Source organism: Brugia malayi (genome assembly GCF_000002995.4).
Source record: "Brugia malayi strain FR3 genome assembly, contig: Bm_v4_Chr1_scaffold_001, whole genome shotgun sequence".
In the NCBI taxonomy this organism is placed as follows: Eukaryota; Metazoa; Nematoda; class Chromadorea; order Rhabditida; family Onchocercidae; genus Brugia; species Brugia malayi.
Genome location: NW_025062475.1, coordinates 6991786 through 7009089, shown reverse-complemented (window position 1 = coordinate 7009089; position 17304 = coordinate 6991786). Strand labels below are relative to the sequence as shown.

Genomic DNA, 17304 nt, shown 5'->3' with positions numbered 1-17304 from the left:
AATCTTCATTAACGCCTTATCAAGTTTCCCATTAGTTCACATGATGATCACCAATTTGACTGACAGTTTTGTTTTTTACAAGGCTGTAAATTATTTTTTATTCTGTTACTTTCTCTGTCATGACACGCATTTGCCTTTCATTTGTTTTTTATTAATGATCATCTTCCATTTCTCTTCAATCATTGCTTTTCATCCGATTTTAGTGATCATGATATCGATAATGTAGCAAACTTTGCTTTTCAAATCAATCAAGCAACTCTTTTCATAGAATTTTGCTTCGTTATCAAGGAGAGGCAAAATTGCAGTCTTATGCTTGAAGACCTAAGTAACAATGAGCATTGAGTAATGTTACTTTGTGTATTTAAGTCATTGACGATAATATTACAAGTTTTAGGACGTTTGGTAGTTCAAACTCTGATATATTGATATGTATTTCATTCTACTTTTCTTACGTCTTTCCCTCACGTTTCCTTGTAAATCTGTAAAGCAATCTTTCCACTTTTTTTTTTTTTTTAAATCAACAATGGCGTTGTGTATTCCATCGTTTCCTTGACCAACCTATTCTTTCTTTTCAAATATTCCGAAAGACAAAAAGTTGTATTTTCAGGCTGTATTGGTGTAGTAATATTTGCTTACCGTCAGCTTCAGAGTGCACTTCAAAATACTTTCTTCTCTTGTAACAAGAAAAGAGAAAGATAACTATTTATGTTGTGCCACTGATTTTATTAACAGTGGTGACCAAAACGACAGTTCAGTGAAAAGAGAAAGGTAAAAGAGATAGGGGAAATAGAAGATATCAAGTTAATTGCTTGGAGCTTGGAGAAATAAGAAATTTATAAAGCTAAAGATACAAACTCTGAGATATATGTCCTCCATCACGTACATTTATGCAAACTGGCACCTGGCTAGCAGCGATAATGACTTCGCTTCTTGTTATTATCAATAACCATTATTGTATTTCACATACTGCTGATACTAATTCTGGTACAGCTGTTACTAATATCAATATACCATCACCTGTTATTGTCAACGATGAACAGAAAGCGGGCACTTCCTATGACTACCACGGTATGTATGTTACTACTTAATTGTCTCTTGATTTAAGAGAAACAGATGAGCGTATGCTCGATGATATGGATGCGGACAAGTCTCGAATACATTCTCAAACATGAGGGATAAAAAGTTTTAAAATCAATCAACTCGTTGTTAGAACAATCTCTTCGTCATCACATCAAAACAATAGCTGATGTCCCATTTGGTTATCAATACTGAAGTATGCTAATAATTCTTCAGTTTAGATTTGAACTGCATTCTTTTTTAATGATATCAATGCAATTTTTCATTCTTACCTTTCTTTGTGGCAGGTAAATGAGTGTTGAAAATGAGCTCTTTAATTTTCTGAAATATAAGTAAAATTTTATAAAAATTCAGGGCTTTCTGCGTACAATCGTTTGAGACATTCAGAACGGCAACGACGACGATACAAGCAAATGTTGCAACAGAAGCAGAAGCAGCAGTTACAATTACGTCGTTCTGAGGGTAGTGTCAGCGAAAAATTCTTCGATAATTTACGAAGACCACTGAATGTCAATAACAATGATGGTGTAGTAAGAAATAAAATGAAAGCTCACCACAGAGTAAGAACCTTTTTGATCAAAACAGCAAAATGTGAATGACATTCCACTGGCATGGTTTCGAATCATGTGCTTTGCTTTCGTGTTTTTAAAACAATGGGAAAACTGATATCGTATCAGTTATCAAAGAACAAAAATGAATGACCAATTAATTTTCAGTCCGAGAAATTTTAGCTGGAAAAAATTCCTTTGTACTTGAGCACTCTTAAGTTTTACTTTATTTCAAAAAATTATTATCAGTTTTTCTCCTGTTTCAGTTTCCGTCATGAAATATAAAATTTTAGACTCAGCAATAATAGCTGAAATTTCCTACCAACGTATCATTTCTTTTAAAAAAACACAAAATTTCTTAGCCTGCATTCTTTGTTTTCCTCCATCTGCACAGCCAGCCATATTTGCCTTCCTATTGTTAATATTTTTTCCTATTTGTCAAATATATCAGAAACGAGGAGCATATCAATCGCAAATTTGGATGATTCTCTAACTTTTGTTATGTTTCCTTAAATAAAAAGTCGAAAAATTCTCACACTGCTCCTTTTCATCATTTCTAAAAAAAATTATACGAAGAAAATTCCGCTGCATTTTTTGAGGGTAGAAAAGAGAAAGGTAATGACATCATTGAGTGTGCTCACCTCTATACAAAATAAATATTTTATTGAAAAGAAAAAGTTTGAAAAGAAGTTTTTCTCAAAAATTTTATATTAATCGAAAAATGAGTCGTTGAATATTTTGAAGCCTCAGGAAGAAATCGATAATTAAGAAAGCATTTTTACATGTTGAAAGGATTTTTTTGCCATTATCAATCAATTTTCGAAGAGATTTTTAATATATTTGTTAAATCAAATTTAATTTTCAATCATGCTTCGTTCGAGGAGTGAGAAACGATCTTGATAAAAAGTCTATTAGGATAATAAGTTCTGAGAACTCAATCTCATTCTCTTAATCATCTATACATGCAGTTGCATAACAGTTATCTCATTTACAATAAGCAGGTAATCACCGTAAACTTCACAATTTTTGGAATGTTTTTAAAGAAAATTTTGAGAAATTTCTGTATATGTATTCAATTGTCAAATCTGCCGTTGCATATTTTTCCAAAACAAATAAGTTAAAATTCATATTTGAAATACTGTTAGCTAAAGATTTAGTATCAGAACAAGAAATTAATATTTTGAAATAAATAGTCCTCAGAGTTTTTCATATTTCATCCTAAAGCCAGGAAACAAAAACTTGAAAATTTGTATTTGAACAAAGTTGTCAAAGAAGTCAAAAGTATTCTGGCGAACGTTATTACCTTTAAAAAGTTGATGCAATAATAAAATTGGGGACATTTGGAGTCAGAACATATACATTAGCATCAATGGTTATATATATGAATACGTATATATCTGTAAAACTTCTCAATTTGTTTTTTAGGATCTCAAATCAAAACGGGAGAGGAATGAACCATTATGTGAAAGTGACCGTAATACTGTGCATATGAATACTCCAACAGAGGAATATGATCCCCCATTTTTTGTCGAAATACGCTGCAAAAGTATCGCTGATTATGAACAACAACAAGGACGTATACCTATTAGGCTACAGGTATTGCATTTAAAGAAAAATTTTTTTTTAATTGGCGGCCTTATTATAACATTATTTTATAAGATCAAGTAAGTATCACGTCATGGTGGAATATTTGAAATTATTACGTACCCAAAAAACTAATAGACTCGTAGTTTTATTAGTGGAATCTACACATGAATGCATTAACACTGGAATGTGGAAATGTTTCAGGTGAAAATCAAAATTGAGAAGATTACAATTAGACTCGTATTTTACTGTTTCGCCCTATCCCTTGTCTATTTGCAAATAGAATTCGATATTTAGTTTATTTAATTTCACCATTTTAAATACCATGATTAATGAGGAAATATTCAATATTCAAAAAATATACATGTATTGACATGTATTGCAATTAATTTATGATTCTCTTCATTAATTTTTTTGATCTTGAAAGTACACACACTTTTATAACTGGTGAGCGGAATGACTGATAGGAGTTGTAGAATATAATCAATTTGCTCGTTCAAATTTATCATCACATAATCAAGCATGAAATTTTAGGATTGTTTATCATTTGATAAACTCAGTTGTCTGTTAGCCTTTATAATTATATGCCAAACTTGTTTATTTTATTACCACTTCAGAAATTTGACTTTAAAAGAAGCTATTCCAAATTTTTGAGTTTTTCTTATACAGGCAGAAACTCATATAATTTAAAGTGAAACATATTGTCTACAGCGACAACAGGTTGTCAAAAATTAAAAACAGCTTCTTTTTTCAACTGGCAGTAAGTTCTCAAAATATGTTAGAAGACTTTTTTTTTGACCAATTTTTAGTGAATTTAACTGTTGGTTGCCAATGAGAAAGGCAAATTTTTCAAATTTTTTTTTTAAATCAAAAAAATGTTCAATTGTTGACAAGTGATATGATTTAAGGTTAATTTAATAAAAATTTTGCCTTTGTCAAAAAAAATCCAATAGAAAAGTTCAAAATCTACAAATCTGAAAGTAGAAAATTGGAATTTAGGAACTTTAATGTATTTAATAAAAAATCTCGCATTTTAAATAGTGATTTTGCACACTTGTACTTATATTCATTGACTCTTCAATGAATGAAGTGCAAAGCTCATTACTGACATAATGAAATTATTCGACCTGCTCGAATGTTGAATAATTAGATGTTTCCAGTTCAAAATAGTTAAATTTTCAGACGTGTGTGCATGGCATGTTACGCTGCGTGCAAAACTACAAGGATCAACATTTCTCGCGTCGGCGAATTGGCTCTCATAGTTGGCATCCGTATACAATTCCCAATGTGCCCAGTTCGTGTGAATGCATGTGGCCGGTGGATAAGTATGGGCACCAGGAACTCTAATATGCTACTTTCCATCTCTTTCAGTAAGTTATAAGCTGGATAAGTTCTTCTTAGCAATGAGAAATGGCTGAGTTGCTTAAATAGTTTGTTTATACGTTTGAAATTTGAAAAATTATGATAACATAGTGAGAGAAATCGAATAAACAGCAGCACAAGGATTAGTATTTTATCGTCAGATTGATGTCTCGAATTTAATCCAATACCAATAAATCGATTTTTCTTTTCTTTTTTTTTTTCTAAAAAATGACAAACCAATATGATTTGAAACTCTTTGAAAATCCAAAACCTCTAACAAACCAAGTCGAAAAATTAATTTTGTTGTACTGAAATTCAGAATTTTTGTTATCATCAAAATTTTGAAGTAATTTTACTTTCTTGAACAATTAAATATATGAAGAGGAAAGAAAAATAACATCCAAAGCACTTTGAAAATCTGCCATCATTGTTTTTGTCTTCTCTACTTTTCATGACTAAGATAAAAGGACTTTAAAATTGGAAAAAAATTTTTAGTTTATCATCATATTTCATATTAACTAATAGGTTTTTAATTATAGGTTATTGATTATTGGTTCTATAAAAACATAACAAAAGTTAAACTGCGACAACTAAGAAAAGAATAGTTTATACTATAAATTGGAAAAGTTGGTTTCCTCAATGAGTTCCTTGATTGAGTAAATGTGATTTGGTTTCATAATAAAAATATAAAAAGGCTTTGGCAACACCTGTATAGGATTATTGTTAAAATGCAACATGAGAACATCATTTCTGTTTTTTGTCCAACAATTAAATTCGGATTTTATTGAGTCGCGAAACGAAACTGTGAGCACACATTATATTTGAGTAATTTAAATTAAACCCACTCCTTAAACTGAAGAAGTTAATATTGGAAATTGATAATTTTTGACCATAATTATAATTATTAGAATATTTCTTTTAAGGTTTGAAATGTTGGAAAAAAAATTGAAGAAAGTTAGCAGAAAACAGTGCTTCGGATACAGTCAGGAGAGTTATCTATCAGAGTTAGAGTTATCTGTTGTTGAATGTTATGCATATTTTAATGTTCATCTTTATTTTTTATTAAGATAAATCATTTCTTGAAGTTAATGCTTTTCTTTGCGGAATATTCATGGGATACATGTTATTAATATATTAAGTTAGCTTTTGAATTTCTTGTATCTATAAGCTGTATAAGCCAATAATCAATCTAACGTTTAATGAATGTAATGTCTTATTCTAAACCTGTTAGATGGATTAAGAATAATCCTTAAGTGTGAAGCAAAGGTAGATTCAGCCTTCAAGTTCACATTGCTACAAGTGTTTCTGCATAATCAATACGATAATGAAGTCTAAAACTATTTGTTGTATATAAAGTTGTCAGCGCATTTATTTAGATCACAGTCTGCAGTCGCCTTAATGTAATCCTTCGTTGCAGAGGAGTTACGGTAAGAAGTTGACTTTTCACCTATTTAATTGTGATATTCGTCTCAAATGTTAATTTCTGCATGACCATGGCTGGAACAACAAGCTTTCCAATATATAGTAGTATTATTTCTATATCATTTTATCATACTTCTGAGTAATTACTTTACAGCTTTTAATTACTTCAATGCATGCATCTTATTTCTCAGTGTATATATATCATTTAAACGATGACTTCCTTTGTCCTGATTCCTCAATTTTAATTTCTTCTATACCAGAATGATTAAAAAATTGTTAAGAACCTTCGGAGAAAAGACAGGATGAAACTAACAATTTATGCATAAATGGCTGTTATTCCATGTTCGCTGTTATTCCAAAATAAAAAAAAAAAAAAAAAAAAATAAAGAAATATAATTTCGTATCTGCTGAATCAAGTTTGATGTCATAATAATAATAACAGTAAGTTGGTATCATAATAGTAAGACTCAAACAATCCATTACCAATACTTACACTGTTTTCCGTACTATCACTTCATTTCGTTAAGATTTTTTATTTGGTATTCAAATATTATAACTGTATAATTCTGCAAGTTAAAAATGTTATTAGTAATGATTGAAAATGGAAATGTTTATTTTTAAAATGGGAATATTATTTTATAAAAAGTTGCTCCTTTGTTATTCCTATTTTCTCTTATGGAAATTTCCTGAAATTTGCAAAAAAAGTAATGAAATTTGAGTTCAAAATTTCTGTACGGAATAATAAATCTAAAAAAGGAAGCATGAATTGTTGTTGAATAGGATGTGTCAGGACGAAAGAGTCAAGTTTTGTTAAGTGAGGAATAGAGAGAAAAAGGAGACAGTCAAATCTAAAGATGCAGGATATAACATTTCAAAAACCGACGAAAACATAAAAAATCTTTAGCTTTTAATTTATGAAAAATTATTCCATTGACGATTTCTTTGTTGACACACTGGAATATAAACTTCAGCGTCCGGAAACTTTAATCATTAATCAAAAAAAAAAACGAGAATAAGTAAAAAAGCATAAATACTGCCCCTGATTGTATAATAGTATTCTGTCTCTTTTATCCTATGCTTTTGTTCCTTGCAATTTTTCTTAAATATTTCCATGTGAAGAAATGATTTGTTTCGGTGCTTTTCTATTATTCCTATGCAACTTTTATTGTTTGCAATGTAATAAATGGGTAAATAAATAATTTGCATGCCTAGAAATCACCAGAACATCTATTACGAGAAAACAGATAAATTATGATGGTATACGTAAAAGCAAGATAATCTAATCTTCCTCGAAAAAAGAAGTTGTAAAACGATGAATTCCTCAATATGCTAATGATTTTGCTTAAATACTTCCGCAAAATTAATAAATTCAACTTCAATTCTGCATATACCAGGTGACCAACAAATTAAAGAAAATTGAAAAAATGTCTACTAAGGGGGTATTTTGTATTTTCCACTTTTGTCATTATTGATTGCTTTCAGCAGTTTCGCATCTGCATCTAGGTCAATCCGTGATAATTCTCGAAAAGCTTCATCACCAACAAAACAAATCTCATGGTCATTCTAAAAAAGCTTTTTTAAAAACGATCGCGTTAATCAAATGTTTAAAAAAATATATAGGCTCAAAAATTTTGGTTATAATTATGAAATAAAAAGTTATGTAATGCAAGAAATTACTACTTACTGGGTCAGCAAGAATGATAACCTGAACGGCTGCCTTATCGGGAGTATCTAGCTTTATTAAAGGAGTCAAAACCTTTTGCATCGTTTCCTCCATCTTCTTTTGTATCGGTTCTAACTGAAAGTGTAATTGCATTTTTCGACTGTTGATGAAAATACATAATGTAATGAAAGACCTAGGGCCTTTGTAAAAAAGGTTTAGATTTTCGAAGATGGCCTACTTCTTTCACCGGAACAGCAAAAGCTATCCTACCAAAACCGGTACAGCGATCGATTCTAGCATTAATGAGGTTCCATTCCAATTCGAACTGAAAATACAGCGACTAGGAGGAATCAGAGCTTATGACATAAGGAAAATACGAAAATACAAGTTTTCCTCGTGCTTTAATAAATCAATATTCAGTCAAAGTGTAACAGCACTTATGATAACTGTGGCAAAAACAAAGAAGTAAAACCTTTTTTTTTTCGCTAATTGACGTAATAAAACAGTTTTCATTGTGTTTGATCGTGGTAAAATTCAGTAATTTAGTCCAGTAATCTATAAAATTTATGGAAACTAACATAAGACAAGGAGAAAATGTAAACAAAAATAAGAAAAGTTGGAAAGTAAGTTTTGAAGTAAAGAAATGATAATTATTTATTTATCTATCTATCTATCTATCTATCTATCTATCTATCTATCTATCTATCTATCTATCTATCTATCTATCTATCTATCTATCTATCTATCTATCTATCTATCTATCTATCTATCTATCTATCTATCTATCTATCTATCTATCTATCTATCTATCTATCTATCTATCTATCTATCTATCTATCTATCTATCTATCTATCTATCTATCTATCTATCTATCTATCTAAGGTATGCCGTCATTAATAATATATAAATGCATTTAATTAAAATGACATCTATATGCTTCTTAAAACAAATACAAAAAATACTCGAAAATTAGCCACTAACTGATTAACCAATTACATCAAATGAATTCACATCATTTGGGAGAAATAAACGAACCTACGGTTTTGTTTAAGTCAGGTGTATTTAATTTCACTTTATAAATCGAATCTGCATTAGCTGATTCAGGATCATGTTGCAAAATGTAAAATTTATGTCCATCAGGATCCTCAACTTCCACTTCCCCATTCGCCATAATGACAGCCATCGGGTAATTTTTGCAATTTTCAAATACATCCGTTGATTGAATACAGATCCCCTGATATTATTCCAGAAATAAAAAATGATAATAAGACACAATAAAGATCACACTAAAGTTAATCTGCTTCAACGTACAGAATTCGCTTTGATCTTCCCTCAATAATTTAAATACATCAGCTGAGTTAGGTTATGGTTCCATCACAAACTTACTCCAAAATCATTACCCAACTTGTATGAACTGACTGCATAGTTATACGTTAATTCCAGTACGAAATGATCATCTTCGCTTCCATAACCGACCATCGTTTTACTCCACCTACCGGCATATGGTCTATAAAGAAACACTCACCCTATTTTTATCGAACAGGGAATAAAATATTGCAATCAACAGGAACAAAATGAAATGAAAAAAATGAAAAAAGCAAAACAAACAGTCAACTGAAAATCAAACTAGGAAATGAAAAAATGGGATAAACACAAGAACGAACCCATTACACGTAGCTTTACAACCTTCCTCAAATTCTTCATGTCGTAGAACCTTAAATATCTTTCTTGTTCTCATAATAGGGAAACTTCAATTATACTATCTTTTTAAAACCACTAAGATGAAATCAAGTTAGAGTGAAATTTTATAAAAAACAAAAGATGTTTAGCAGGAATACTAAATTGAAGAAAAGATATGCTAAGAAAAACAAAAAAACAAAAGTATTTCTTTCCACTTGAGCTATTACTAAATTTACTTAATTAGCTATCAAATTCAACCAGAAATAGCAAAAATTACCTTCATTTTTAGAATATTGACGAAAAAATCACGGCTTGTTTTCCGATTAGTAATTTTGAACACGTAATGTAGTGCACGTGTCATTGTAAATATAAGCTAACCAAATTTCAAGCTAAAAAGTAATCGGCAAACACGTCATAAAAAAAGAAAACAACTTGAATAAATATACTGCATGCAACTTTGATAAAACAGAAATAAGACTTGAGGAATTTCTCTCGATTACTTTGGACAAAGCCTGCATAATTTAAACATACACCCTACGGTGTACAACAAACTCATCCACAAAGAACTTTTATGAAGAAAAAATAAAAGAATGGAACTTTCTTGCTGGAAGACAAAATTATAAAGTAATTCTTCACAGACTCAAAGTGATCAAAGATTTGTTTCTAATCCACTAACCGGTATAGTTTCATTTCCTGTTGTCTTTTCTGAAAAGCACCTACGAAAGAAATTTTAAATTCCAGAATGAAACTTAATTTCTCTCAAAGAACGGAAATATTGTTTAAAAAGCTTTCTTAAGATTCACATTTACTGAGAAAATTTCAGAGAACTGCCAAGATTTTGCAGTAAAACAGAGAAAAAAAATAAAAGCTCGAAGTATATAGTTTTGTATGGTATATACCGTTAGTATATAACATAAAAAGATAGGAATGGGGTCTTATTTACGATTAAAAGCAGGCGGTTCTGTTTTTAGGATAAAATTACCGTTTATCAACCATCAGTAAACATATTTTTTCATCAAAGCAACCTACCCTGTTTTGGAGAATAAATCTCCATTTGGATTTTCAAAGTTACCGCTGCGGGTTTATAATTTTTTTTCTGAGATTTATAAAATAATGTTTGATGCTTTCTGCGAACAGTCATGACAATAATTATGATGTTGAAGATATTCGATGAAGATTTTATAAGCCAACATCGTTTTTCATAATTCATGAAAAATACATGGTTAACATGGGAAATCTACTAAGATGAGTATAGATTCATCACTAGATATCCAACCCAACACTTTTATTCTTCGCAAACAGTCATCTTTTCTTCATTATCGCCATTCACTTCAAAATTCGATCTTACAATCTGCACTTTATCTCCTCCTCTTTTTGGACGCCAAAATACTTGATAATATGGGTTGTTTGGAACTTTGAAACAAGTCCTTATCTGTTCTCTGTTTAAAACGTACATAAGAAATGCAAATTCCAGAAAATCGACAAAAAACTCATGACAAACCTAACAAACCCTTCGATGAGCCATGCTGCATTTCAGTTGATATAAAAAATGTTTTTTTTAACATCATTGAAAATAAATCCTACAATTGGAACAATTTATATATTCTGAAAACCAAAACATGAAGCAGTGAGAACAGAGGCTCTCGACTTATCTTGCATAGCTCTGAAAGAAAGGGAAAAAAAGTCAAGAGACAAAGACACAGACACACAACTGTAATCTAAGGAATCTATGGCATAAAAATTTTCATGATCAATAAAATTCTAACTTCTGTCTATCACAAATGCACTTATTTTGTCTACCACAGAGCACTTATTTTGTTTACCACAGAGCACTTATTTCATTTTCAGAGATGAAAATAGTATAAAACAAAACGTTCTCAGCTAGAAAAAAAATTACAGTTCCGGTTCTGAATCCTTACTGCAACATAAGAAATGAAGCAGGCATAATTCGGTCTCAGTCACCTCATTAGGTATCATTTCAGTGTTACCGATATCATACTTTAAAGATCAAGGAATTTGTAAAAATACTTCAGAAGTTGTAAAGAAACTACCGCAGTGATTTTTCGACTCCATATGTGTAAAAACCAATTCCCTTTCGGATTATATTTTATTCGCGCCTTCAATGTGAAATGAATATAAAATTAATAATTTTTTGCGCTTCTACCAAGTAACTAATAAAAAATATCTACCGGAAGAAAATTTATATCGTTATTTTAACAGTTTTTTCAACAGCTCTGCATACCATTTGATCAGCTACATCTGGTTTGATCATGGATTTTTTGCCCGGCACTGTTTGAAAATTTCGTTAAAACTCTGGCATAAGCTGAGGTCATTCTGCGTCTCCGTACTGAAAGCGCAAGATAAAATACTGTTCAAATTTTAAATCCAAAACTGGAATTTCTTCGTAATCAGAGAATCTCTGCAGAAAAAAAATCACTGTACTGACAGTTCCCAAAGAATTGCAGTATAAAAAAGCATGGATCTTGACATGTTTACTGAATACTTTGTCCAGAAATAACATCTTGTGTTAAATAACTAAAAAAAGCGTGAAGGAACCATATAATAACTAATGCGCTCTTAATCACAGTAAAGTGCTAGATATAACATTCCCCAGAGAATTTTAAAAAAGTTTAAATAAGACACATGATTTCTGAAAAGAGCACTCTCTGCCCAACAGTTCGCTGAAACTATTTAATACAAAAGAGCTTTGTGAATTTGATATAACCCAAAAGTTAACCATTCCATAAATTGTTTCCACTCAAATTCACATGGACTTCTGTACTGCTGCTGTTGTTCTATTTGCTGTTTTCCAGAAAGCGCAATTTCATCGTTATTTCCATGACCACCACCGCTCCCAGTTAATATGTTCCCAACTGCATGACCCTGAAAAATACATAAATGGTTGTCCTTTAAATTACTGATTTGTATTCATCAAATTTCATGGTTTTACCAAATTTCAAAGTTTGACAAAAACTTAATGAATGATTATATAAGTTATAACTAAATCTTTCCATTATGATGAAGTATATATGAAGATGTGAACTTCCTAGCCCCCAATATAGAGATGGAATTAATCATCACGGTATTAATAACTTACAACTGCTGAACCGATTGCAACACCGCCAGCCGTTGCAGCCATTTGCCCCATCAATCCAGGGCCACGCGATGCAGGTGCCATACCGAAATGTGCAGGTGCTGCTGCACCCGGTGTCGTCGGTGAATAGGTCTGCATCGGTATTGGTGAAGAACGTGCAGACATCGGCGACGATGTACGACGATGTACCGGCGGAGACGGCTTCGGTGAAGCCATACGACGACGAACCATTTCTTCAACTTAATTACTCAATAAATTAGATTGAGCAACGAGCCGTTAGACCCATACGACGAAATACAATTAATCCTAACACTTTCATATGAAAATGAGTAGCCACCACAATATGAGCTGTTTCTGTCACAACAGCCAATGCTCACCCTGTGCTAGCCAATCCCGAGAATAACACGTGTTCACAGATACACGTGTCCACCAGCACTAATCATCACCACCCAGACACAACGCAACCCACACATCTCGCACTAACAGTATAATTTGCTGACTCATTCATGTTCAGGAAACTACTCTCAGATATCAGACAAGTGTAGCAGCACTATTACTCATTTTTCCCAATCAAGAACAATTGGTTATCACACAGTTTTTTGTGAAATTTAGATATATTGTATTCCTGTGATGACGGGAATATCGTGACTATATAAACTGAGCATTCTCGTTTTCATTTTATATTTGTCGTGTGTGTTTCTGTTGTTATGGCTGTCCGGTTTTATTACATAAATATTCGCATATATTACGATTCTCCAGGTGAATTTGTGAGTTCTTCTTATAAGGCATATAGTGATCAAATATTTACAACTCATAAACCCATTTTTGAGGAGGACATCCAAAATACATTTAGTACAGCACTGAGCAAGTAAAATCTTAAGCCTGAAAATAAAAAAGGCATCGAGCGCATTACTGATTTCATATGCTATTCTAGATCAGATATTCCAAACGCATATCTTCCTTTGCTTTAACCTATTCAAAGTTCTAATAAGATATGAATGTTGTTACTCCTTTACAATTATACGGAAAGCCAGATGTAGAACACAGGAATATGGTAGCTATATCTTAATGTAGTACAGTTATTTCATTTGAAAAGATACTTCAAATCTCAATGCTTGGCTCTCCGTCATCGCTTTTCAACCTTTTTTGCAAAGATCTTAGTTACATATGATGGGAGAGTAAATCATGGATATATGGAATTCATGCCCTTGCTTCCAGTAGTTGTGAAAAATTCCCTCATTACCTCAGTCATTGGGCTGGATTCTGAATTAATACCCAAATCTTGTAGCTGTATCCTTATGAATTTAGAAACAAGTCAGCTCCCTAAAATTGTTCTAATGTAACATATATTTTATTCTGCCGCCCAACATATGCCGAATGTCCACTTTAACTCTGCTGACACAGTTTAACTTTATTAGATCTGTGTGAATTATGTTTGTGATTTATATCTGTATTTTTTGCTCTGAAATACATTATTATCCAAGGTTTTGAAACTTTTTAAAGATGTAGAATGTAGAACATATAAACCAAAGAAGCACATTTATCAAAGTATTGGTATATTAAATTAATAAACCAAAGAAGATAAATCAAATGAACAATTTCAACCATTCATTACTGAAATAATTTGATTTAGTAAAAAATATAGTAGAGTCCAGAATTTCCTTGAACTTCTTAGTAAAACATTAAAGATTGAGACTGCGCAACTAGATACCTCCAAAATCTGCATTTTACATACTTATGCAGTTTATGCGTTTGAACACTGTGAGTACCAAAAACATTTTAATTACCATTTGAAATAAAAGTCTTCCAGTCGAATTCTACATTCCCCTAATTTTGGTCCCTTTCTCTTTGCAAGAACAAGACGTCCTTTACTCTATCTACACCTCCCGTTCATCGAATTTGCAAAATATCGAGAACATTTTAAATTTTTTCCTTGCGCATTCATTTTCTATTATATATTCTAAAGGAAGTGACTTCTTTATGTTTTTCATATATAAATTCAGTTCAAATCAAAATTACACATTCAAAGACTCATGCAGAACTTAGTCAAATTACCAGATCATTTGGTAAAAATAAGCATTCAAAAACAGTTACAAATGAAATTTCTGCAAAGAATCGAGAATATCAAGATACAATCTGACATCAGCACTCAACAACTTCATTTCTTCAACCACCGACAAGTCTCCCTCATTTTCTGCGGATGCAAACTGCATATCAAGCATTTCATTATATTTTTTAACTGCTACCAACATCTGAAATGACCATTTACAACCTAACTGTAGAAAGCACCAGAAAATTTTAGCCTAATCAATTCACTTTGTAAGAGATATTTTAGCAATTATTAGATAAACAAAACAGATCTTTACAAAAAGAAATTGGACAGTCGAGTAAAGCAATTACTTTTCCAATACCAGCTATTTTTTCGTTAAATCCAACAAACTCCTCACGCAATTCCTGCACGACTTTATGTTGCTGTTGTCCAACACTGTCTAACAAATTCTGAAAAGCAGAAATTATGAAATGGAAAAATATTTTTATCACCGGAAACATATGAAAAATATTAAATGAAAATTCTGCAAAAACTTTCGATGGATGTAGATATAAAATGATTTATGAAACAGTGCAGTAAGATTAATAATTAAAAATATAATACTTTACATTTTGAACCTTGAATATTCTCGAACTGTGTTCTTACTCAATTTTAGAAAAACACATCTCAAGCCTACTCCAAAAAACAAAACAGGAGACACAACGATAGCCAACAGGAATCTATAACCTATGCAAGCACTTGAAATGTGCTTACATATTGTCACAGATCTCAAATTACCGAGTTGAATTGCCATTATGCTGTCTTTAAGTTCCTTACAATGGCTGAAATTACCCCGATTCTTTGCTTTTCGAAACTGCGCAATACATCAATTTCAATTAGCGATATCGCACTCTGCAACAGTGTTGTAGCAGCTGCCTCTTGTTCTTTTGCTTCCCTTCCCAAACGTCTGATAACATAATCTAATCTGACAAGTGCTTCTTGAGCCTCAAATTAAAAAAGTTTTGAAATCTGAAACCGCTCGAACAATGAAAATTATGCTCATGCTTTACTCGTTTATAAGTAAAGAGCTCGGAACGTGAATGAAATCAAAAAAGAAGCTAAATTTTACTTTGTTAACAAAACTTGTTTGAAAGTGCGCAAAAAACCATATGCTTAAGTGAAAAAAGAACTTTTTGAAAATCAAGTTAGAATAAGCTTACATATTCCATTTTTGCTCCGCTTCATATTGTGGTGGGGAATTAACAGTGCTATTTTACAACAGATTTTAAATATTAAAATGAGAACCTCAACTCACATTTCAATGCATTACAGACAACTTTTCAGAGTTTTTCCTTTTTTTTTTTTTTTTTTTTTTTTTTGTATTTATAACGCTAAGGAATAACCTTGGGAGGAAGTGACTTTTTTTATTAATTAGTAAGCCATAATGGGAACGAATTTAAATAACTTTAAAAATTACACATAAAAAAGAAAAAAGTACATTATTAATCTAATACCTCACATAAACGTACAATTTGTTCGTTGTGTCTGTTTTTCTTCGCACGAAGCTCTGCAAGCTGCACTGAAGGAATGCGTTTTCTGTGCACATCAACAACTGACTTTTGTTTCCGCGGCTTCAAAAAATAGAATTTTTTTTTTTTTTTTTTTTTGAGCAATTGCATATATTGTACTTAATTATTTTGGAACAGTCAACTCAAGTACTCCTGCATTTATTTATCAACAAAATAACATTGTGTGAACCAACGCCCATTTGTGATGATCTCTAAAATGACTGAGAGGTACAACAGAATGAAACATGCTATAAAATAGAAAGAACAATTTCCTGAAATGCAGAAACATACCTTTGAAATACTTTGATTAAAAGTTTGTTGTTGTTTTGGTAGATTGCATTTGAAGGATGGTAATTTCGGAGTTGCGAAAGTAACATGCTGCAGTATACATACATTTTTTCAGTTAGAAGTAACCCATTCGTAAAGACTTCTTATTATTCATGCACATGAGCTCATTCAAAACTGCTAGGCTTTTATGGGCAAAAAAAATTTGCCCGTAATACTTATTCCCCCATATCCTTCGTGGAAATGAACTATCCTTCATTAGAAATTCGAGGAGAATCTCAAAATGATGTTTTATATGAAAAATATATGCAGAGCCAAGAAAATCAAGAAAGAGTGATTATTTTCGAAAAGTGAATTTTAACAGCACATCTATATGTTTTCATCAAAAGGTGGCAGTATCATTTTTTAAAATCAATTTACATAGATTAATCAAAGAATGGTCAAAAAAACTAATCAGAGTTAAAGACATACTCGCTTATCATCCGATTCTTTAGATCGAGCTTGAGCCTGTGTTGACTGTCTCTTAAGTGACGGCCGTAGAACTGCTGTCTCACTTGGTTTGGTTGACATCAGTAATCGAATTGCCTGAAAGGAACAAAGCCTGTAATATTTAAATATGGAATTAAACATCTTCTCTCCTTATAATTCGAAGTTGTTAACATACAACACCAATAAATGCACCGATAAGCATATGAGTGACAACATCTATCTGACAATATCCATCGCAATCAGACGATACCATATATTTACTTGTTCTCCTACTGGTGCTATTGTACGTCTAACACTCTTAAATGAGAGTTAATTGCACGACATAAGTCTAACTTCCCCTTCCCTTAGGAAGCGACATAGTTTGATTGTGGAATATGATTATTTTGCTATGGGAACTCACAGATTTTACTGAAAAGTGACTTTGTGTCGTGAACAATTAATTTACTAAATTCTCCAAAATAGTGAAAAATGTGAAGGCAAAAACCTCGTTGTCATTCTTACC

The 17304-nt window shown here is 31.5% G+C and overlaps 4 protein-coding genes across 6 annotated transcripts; 1 reads left to right on the top strand and 3 right to left on the bottom strand.

Moving 5' to 3' along the window:
- Window positions 1–887: 887 nt before the first annotated feature.
- On the top strand, window positions 888–4556 carry Bm4718 (Uncharacterized protein; the record flags this gene model as incomplete). Its single annotated transcript, XM_001900722.1, has 4 exons — window positions 888–1068; window positions 1432–1637; window positions 3051–3221; window positions 4392–4556. 4 exons carry the CDS (start codon window positions 888–890, stop codon window positions 4554–4556), a joined length of 723 nt encoding a protein of 240 aa, XP_001900757.1.
- A 2868-nt stretch (window positions 4557–7424) lies between these two features.
- Bma-glod-4 (Uncharacterized protein) lies at window positions 7425–9698 on the bottom strand (the record flags this gene model as incomplete). 2 transcript variants are annotated; one of them, XM_043076862.1, is made up of 8 exons in its annotated part: window positions 7425–7556; window positions 7678–7791; window positions 7895–7981; window positions 8129–8211; window positions 8693–8891; window positions 9044–9164; window positions 9322–9371; window positions 9615–9698. In XM_043076862.1, 8 exons carry the CDS (start codon window positions 9696–9698, stop codon window positions 7425–7427), a joined length of 870 nt encoding a protein of 289 aa, XP_042932796.1. The 2 variants fall into 2 exon arrangements, with proteins under 2 accessions (XP_042932796.1, XP_042932797.1); XM_043076863.1 differs by having other exon boundaries at window positions 7699–7791.
- Window positions 9699–11605: 1907 nt separating this feature from the next.
- On the bottom strand, window positions 11606–12662 carry Bma-har-1 (Uncharacterized protein; the record flags this gene model as incomplete). Its single annotated transcript, XM_001902839.2, has 3 exons — window positions 11606–11684; window positions 12075–12220; window positions 12435–12662. The coding sequence occupies 3 exons, from the start codon at window positions 12660–12662 to the stop codon at window positions 11606–11608; spliced, it is 453 nt and encodes a 150-aa protein (XP_001902874.1).
- Window positions 12663–14521: 1859 nt separating this feature from the next.
- On the bottom strand, window positions 14522–16883 carry Bm2253 (the record flags this gene model as incomplete). Of its 2 annotated transcripts, none has more annotated exons than XM_043076860.1 (6): window positions 14522–14683; window positions 14832–14930; window positions 15313–15465; window positions 15975–16091; window positions 16320–16406; window positions 16785–16883. In XM_043076860.1, the coding sequence occupies 6 exons, from the start codon at window positions 16881–16883 to the stop codon at window positions 14522–14524; spliced, it is 717 nt and encodes a 238-aa protein (XP_042932794.1). The 2 variants fall into 2 exon arrangements, with proteins under 2 accessions (XP_042932794.1, XP_042932795.1); XM_043076861.1 differs by having other exon boundaries at window positions 15990–16091.
- Between the last annotated feature and the right edge of the window lie 421 nt (window positions 16884–17304).